Source organism: Triticum dicoccoides, chromosome 1A, assembly GCF_002162155.2.
Source record: "Triticum dicoccoides isolate Atlit2015 ecotype Zavitan chromosome 1A, WEW_v2.0, whole genome shotgun sequence".
Classification (NCBI taxonomy): Eukaryota; Viridiplantae; Streptophyta; class Magnoliopsida; order Poales; family Poaceae; genus Triticum; species Triticum dicoccoides.
The window spans coordinates 86,903,219-86,910,155 of record NC_041380.1 but is presented as its reverse complement, the minus strand read 5'-3'; the positions used below and the strand labels follow the sequence as shown (position 1 = coordinate 86,910,155).

At 46.0% G+C, this 6,937-nt stretch overlaps 1 protein-coding gene across 1 annotated transcript; it reads left to right on the top strand.

Moving 5' to 3' along the window:
- Positions 1-891: 891 nt before the first annotated feature.
- LOC119267235 lies at positions 892-2,906 on the top strand. The gene is made up of 4 exons (XM_037548625.1): positions 892-1,476; positions 1,567-1,685; positions 1,752-2,057; positions 2,853-2,906. The coding sequence occupies exons 1-4, from the start codon at positions 1,325-1,327 to the stop codon at positions 2,873-2,875; spliced, it is 600 nt and encodes a 199-aa protein (XP_037404522.1). The 5' UTR covers positions 892-1,324; the 3' UTR covers positions 2,876-2,906.
- The last annotated feature ends 4,031 nt before the right edge of the window (positions 2,907-6,937 follow it).

Sequence of the window (6,937 nt, the reverse complement as noted above, 5' to 3'; positions counted from 1 at the left end):
GTCTTTTGAATTCGAAGACTAATATGATGAATTGTATTCGGAGACTAATCTTCTATTGTATTCGATGAATCTGTTGTTGCTGTGTGCTCCTGTCTATATTCTGTCCAATAATATATTTTGTAACCTGTGCAAAAATCAGAAAAGTAAAAAAAACCAAATATTCATACTAATGGCGCATCACCAAATAGTGCGCCATTAGTATGCCAGGTATACTAATGGCGCATCCATGCGCAATGCGCCATTAGTGTGCCAAAGCACATGGTTAAATATGGCCCCTGAGAGGCATACTAATGGCGCATGGTGTTATATACTAATGGTGCACTGCGTGGTGCGCCATTAGTATACCAGATACTAATGGCGCACCAATGGTGCGCCATTAGTAATAAATACTAGTGGCGTGATACTAATGGTGCACCAGTGATGCGCCATTAGTGGGCAAAACTGGTGCGCCATTAGTAGGCCTTTTCCTAGTAGTGAACTGTTAAACTATAGCGGCAATAGCAGCCGGTCTATCGTCGGACGTTTTCGATCTCCGGAACCTGTTGCCGGGCTTTCCCTCTCTTTCCTCCCTAGACCTTCTACACGGCCCACTTCCAACCGCCAGGCCCCGAAACCCCCTCCTTGCACAGTGCATCGGCCCCTCGCGCGCGTCCGAAAGTTGTCCCAAACCCGACCCGGGCAGTCATCACCGTTGGGTCCGGATCATCCCTAAACGTCTATAAAACATCACCATTTTCTTATTTGGGCCCCCTAACCTATTTTTCTGGGATCGTCCGATTAAGATCGGAGGGACCAAATGCCCCTATCCTAAAATCCTTTTTCTATATATGTATAGACCAACCTTAAATTTTAGGGACATTGTCCCATCCATCTCCTCAACCGTCGCCGCCACTCTCTCTCTTGGGATCCTCCCAGATCCCCTCCTCATCTCCTCCCGCACCAACCACAGCTCCAACTCGTGTTCATCACCGGCCCAACCAGCCACATCTGCATCAGGATCCCTCCCGATCCGTCCAACTAGTTCAGCCGCCTTGCGGCACCCTCGCCCCCGAGCTCCAACGGGATCCGCGCCCCGGGATCCCCTGCTTCGACCACCTCCTGGAGCCCGACCACGTCGCTGCTCCTCCCCTGCTCCCTTGCCCATTCTCTTCGTTCAAGCTCGCTCTAACTCACCCGTCTCCCTCTCTCTCTGAGGTGACCACATGAGAAGCAGCACCCTCGCCGGAGCACCACGGTGCCCCGATTTCCCGCGCCCCCTCTCAAACCAGGAGCCGAAGCTAGTCCACGCGCTGCCCAACAGCATTGCGCCCCGCCTCGACTCGCCATGGAGACCACCGCGGGCTTCAACACCGCCATCTCGTGCTGCATCGCCGCAGATGCCCGTGTCATCGAACGCCGCTGCCTCCTCTGCTTCAGACCACCGCGCTGGTCGCCGGATCTGAACCTAGGCGCCTTCCTCACCCGCTCCCGCGTTCGGTCACCGTCGTTCCTCGCCTGCATCCCCGTCTCTCTCTCTCTCTTTTGCTTTCTCTGACCTCCCCCGCTCTCCCCTTCCCCGTCGAACAGAAATGAGCAGCATCTCCCACAACCATGGCCGCCTGTCCCTGGAGATGGAGCCGCGCAGCCCTTATCACCTACCAGCTCGAGTCGCCTATGCTTCGTCCTTGCCGCCCGCTCGTGCTCCGGTGAGCCCTGCCGCTGCATCCCTATCCTTCTTTCTTCTCCGTCTCATCTCTCTGTGTCTTCGTCAGGGATAGGAACCCGGCGCCTGACGCCCGAGCCCCATGGCCACCGCAGCCCTGAATCAGCTCGACCTCACCTTGACTGCGCCTCCACCGCCCGGATTCACGCCGCTGGCAAGCCCCTACCTCCTTGCTCACCTCGCACCGCTCCCAAGACCGGTCGCCGCCCTGCTGCCATGTTCTGCTGCACCGAACCACTGCGTCCTTTAGCTTCGTCAGAACACGAGCGATGCCATGCCGCGTTGACCCTTTCGATCGAGCCAAGCAGGCCTGGCTCCGGCCAACCTCTCCATCGAATGGCCCACGAGGCCCAAAGTGAGCAGCCCCTCTCCACTCCCTCTCCTGTACTCTACCGGGCCAATCAGTTTCGGCCCAATGTCTTTCTTCCCTTGTCTGTGATTTTAGCAATTAATCCTGAGACAACAGTTTTGCAGTTTAGCCCCTAAACATCATGTTTTTAATAACTTAACAATCGTGCATCGGATTAAAACAAACTTAATATGAAAGTTGCTTAGAATTTTGTGTTGTTTCATAATATGTCTTTTTCATCCATGTCTAAAATGTTTAAAATGTTGTTTGTTAATTTGCTTAAATGCCATGTTAAAATGTTTTAATTCATATCTATTAAACCGTAGCTCGGTTTTAAATAAATTATATATGTAAATGGGGTGGAAAAATGCCTAGTTTAACATGGTGACATTGCTTTGCATGTTTAACAACTATAAAATATGGTTTAGGGTAGAACAGTACCAAAACCTAAAATATGCACATGAGGAGTTTCCGGACTTGTTGTTTGTTGTTTCGGTCTCATTTAAACTTGCCTAGATAGGTAGTTTTCTTTATGTTTCACCTCTTGCCATGCTAACCAACATTTAATATTGTTGAGTACCTAACCGAGAGTGAACTAAATAATTGATGTGGTGTTCCGTCAATATGCAACGGAGTTGCATATTGAGCTTCACTTAATTTGTAGGTTTGCTTGTGCACCTTGCCATGCCATGCTTCATTAAACCGGACATGCATCATACTCGATTGTGCATCATGCCATGTTGATGTGTTGGTTGTTTACTATGTTGTTTGCTTCTTTACGGTGTTGCTTCTTCGGGTTAGTTCCATTAATGTCGCGTTTGTGAGGTTTCAATCGACTTCGTCCGTTTGTCTTCTTCATGGACTCGTTCTTCTTCCTTGCGGGATCTCAGGCAAGATGACCATACCCTCGAAATCACTTCTATCTTTGCTTGCTAGTTGCTTGCTCTTTTGCTATGCCTATGCTGCGATACCTACTACTTGCTTATCATGCCTCCCATATTGTTAAGCCAAGCCTCTAACCCACCTTGTCCTAGCAAACCGTTGTTTGGCTATGTTACCGCTTTGCTCAGCCCCTCTTATAGCCTTGTTAGTTGCAGGTGAAGATTGGAGTTTGTTCCTTGTTGGTACATGGATATTTTGTTGGGATATCATAATATCTCTTATTTAATTAATGCATCTATATAATTGGTAAAGGGTGGAAGGCTCGGCCTTATGCCTGGTGTTTTGTTCCACTCTTGCCGCCCTAGTTTCCGTCATATCGGTGTTATGTTCCCGGATTTTGCGTTCCTTACACGGTTGGGTTATAATGGGAACCCCTTGACAGTTCGCTTTGAATAAAACTCCTCCAGCAAGGCCCAACCTTGGTTTTACCATTTGCCTCACCACCACCTACTTTTCCCTTAGGAGTCGCGCTCCCAAGGGTCATCTTTATTTTAACCCCCGGGCCAGTGCTCCTCTGAGTGTTGGTCCAAAACAGAGCCATTTGCAGCGCCACCTCGGGGAAACTTTAGGGTTGCTTTTAATTGTACGTAGTGTTCATCCGGTGTTGCCCTGAGAATGAGATATGTGTAGCTCCTATCGGGATTTGTCGGCACATCGGGCGGTCTTGTTGGACTTGTTTTACCATTGTGGAGGATGTCTTGTAACCGGGATGCCGACTCTGATCGGATTGTCTTGGGAGAAGGAATATCCTTCATTGACCATGAGAGCTTGTGATGGGCTAAGTTGGGACACCCCTGCAGGGATTGAACTTTCGAAAGCCGTGACCGCGGTTATGGCAGATGAGAATTTGTTAATGTCCGGTTGTAGAAAACATGAAACTTATCTTAATTAAAATGCATCAACCGCGTGTGTAGCCGTGATGGTCTCTTCTCGGCGGAGTCCGGGAAGTGAACACGGTGTTGGAGTTATGTTTGATGTAGGTTGTTATAGGATCACTTCTTGATCACAGTTTCTCGACCGTGCCTTTGCCTTCTCTTCTCGCTCTCATTTGCGTATGTTAGCCACCATATATGCTAGTCGCTTGCTGCAGCTCCACCTCATACCTTTTACCCTTCCTATAAGCTTAAATAGTCTTGATCGTGAGGGGGTGAGATTGTTGAGTCTCTGTGACTCATAGATACTTCCAAAACCAGCTTGCAGGTGCCGAGGATACCGTGCAGATGACGCAACCAAGCTCAAAGAGGAGCTCTATGAAGATCTTGTCCTTTGTGTTGTTTCGTTTCAGTCGATTAGTAGTGGAGCCCAGTTGGGACGATCGGGGATCTATGTAGCATTTGGGGTAGTCTTCTTTTATTTTGGTTCCATAGTCGGACCTTTATTGTGTCTGGATGATGTAATGCTTTATTAATGTATTGTGTGAAGTGGCAATTGTAAGCCAACTATGTATCTCTTTCCCTTATGTATTACATGGGTTGTGTGAAGATTACCTCACTTGCGACATTGCTTTCAATGCGGTTATGCCTCTAAGTTGTGCTTCGACACGTGGGAGATATAGCCGCATCGAGGGCATTATAAGTTGGTATCAGAGCCTTCCCCAACCTTAGGAGCCCCCTGCTTGATCGAATCGCTGGCGTTGTTGAGTCTAGAAAAATGTTTTGAGTCATTTAGGATTATATATATAGGAGAGTTAGGAATTCTTTTTACTCCTCAGTCCCTTCATCGCTCTGGTGAGGCATCCTGACGTAGAGTTTTGACTCTTCTCTTCTCAAATTTCACTAAAAAAAATTTAGGATCACGCGGGTGTCTTGGAATCGTTCCGATGGTTTTGTGACGAGAACATTGTTCTTGGTGCCTCCTGACATTTAGGGGTTGCGGCAATATCCCGGGGAGTTGAGCTCCGAGGTGTTGTCGTCACAATTTTATCGTTGAGATTCTGGAATACCTGAGTTTCGCCGACATCAAAAATCTCTTTTATTTAGTTGTTGGTGAGATAACCTCGACGCCACCTAGTGCTGGGGCGGGAGTTCGGGAGTATTGCCATAACTCGTATAACGGATGCTTTTCAAAGGTTGAGGTAAATGATTTCCGAAGGTTTCTTGGTTATGTGTTGAAGGATGGATACAGCTGGATGTAGGATTTGCTAGTTTTGGGTGAGATATTATGCTTCCCCTGTATCCCCAACACCTGATTGCATAACCGGAAAGTTTCGAGAGTTTATAAGTGGGAATTCAAGTAGCTCTTATGATATCTTTCCGACAGATGTATGATATGAAATTGGGGTTCGACGTCTAGTGGTCCGCCTATCCACGGTTGGTTTTACAGTGGTATCGTTGTGTCTTAAAGAGTGCTTGGCTATGCCGACTCGGGGATGCTTTGTATGTCATGTGCACTGCCTTGTACATGATGATGCTGTACGATCGAGCTCGTGTGGGCCCACCACAAAAACTTCGCATGAAATCTCTATCATATGTTTGTTCGGCTTATTTTGCAAGCCAATCCTTTGTTTTTTTTGAGTTTTGGTATTCGAGTTGCTTCAATGTCAAGTGTTGATTCCATGCCTTTCCTAAACGGTGTTCTCATACTCCGTTGTGAATACTAATCCTTTTGGATCATCGAGATTGTCATGTTAATTCTTTTTCAACCGGTGTGTTTTCTCTTCAAGCGAATCCGTTCTTTCTCAACATCCGTAAGATTCAATCTCACTTTTCTCAACGGTGTTCATTTCATCCATCCCAAGTTGCCTTTATTTTCCCACCCTCCCACCCTTTTTCTTCGAGGACTAAGATTTCTGAATCAAGTATCCATTTTATTGATTACGAAGTCTCTCCATTCTTCTTCTTTCATGTTCTTACCCGGCGGTTCTCATGAAGATGCTCTACTAGTTCATTATTCTTCATTCTTTTTCTTCTCTGGTGTTTTCAATTCAAACGTTATTGATCATATCTTTTTCCTCGTTTCAAATACCTTCTCATGCAGGTGCACCTCTTAATCGTTCACCTCTCGCTATTCATTTGTTCCAGAGTGCTGAAGTTATCTCAGAAGATGCTAGAGTTTATTCTCATTCTTTCAAGATCTTTCGAGGAAGTTATCTCATTCAAGACATTTGTTTTCAACCGGTGCAACCTCTCTTTTAAATCATTTCAACGGTGTTTCTTTTGAGTGGGCCCTAACCCACAGGTGTTTTCCCAGTTTCTTACCTGACTCTTCTTATTTTCCCGGAGCTATCTTCAAATTCATTCAAAGTTTGTCGTAAGAATGAATTATCATCAGTCATTTGCATTTCTCCAAGATATTCCAAATTCTTTTCATCGTCGGCTCAACCTTTCCATTCCCCATTCCGTAGTGCTTCAACAATTCTTGGTGGTGTTTCTCATCGTCACTCTCAACACTTGAAGACCGAAGAAGAATTTCGCTTCAATCTTACCCATTCTCTCAGAGATGCGTAGTTCAAGCTTGATACCATCCTCTCATAATTGTTTTCAATTGTGAGAATTCTTTTCACCTATCCGGAGCAATTCAAGATTTTTTAGTTTGATTCTCCGAAGGCCATCATTTCGGGATTACTCATATTCAGCTTGCAGCTCTCTTTCTCTAAATCTTACCGGTGCATCGTTCAAATATCCTCTAATCAATTCATGATCTCTTCGTTTTCTTGTATCTAAAATCTCTCAAGTATCTTCATTCGTTTTCCAATTCTACCCAGTGATTTGTGCCTCTGCTACTTTCATTTCCAATTCTTACGGTGGTTCGTTCAAGAATTCCCTTCCTTGGTTATCACACCAATTCACTCATTGTTTCCAAATCCCACTGATGGTTCCATCAATACCTTCCCAAGTTTGCGCTATATCTATCTTAATTCTTTTTATGAGAATAAGTAGTATGCCAAATCCATTGCTTGTCATCAATCTAAACTGATGAAGGATAAGCATAATGTAATTCTTATT

What these genes read in the sequence shown, in the direction of transcription:
- LOC119267235 (XM_037548625.1), top strand. Translation starts at nt 1,325, where the DNA reads ATGGAGACCACCGCGGGCTTCAACACCGCCATCTCGTGCTGCATCGCC. An exon ending in CTCACCCGCTCCCGCGTTCG is followed by an intron (nt 1,477 to 1,566) that starts GTCACCGTCGTT and finishes CCCGTCGAACAG; the next exon opens with AAATGAGCAGCATCTCCCAC. An exon ending in TGCCGCCCGCTCGTGCTCCG is followed by an intron (nt 1,686 to 1,751) that starts GTGAGCCCTGCC and finishes TGTCTTCGTCAG; the next exon opens with GGATAGGAACCCGGCGCCTG.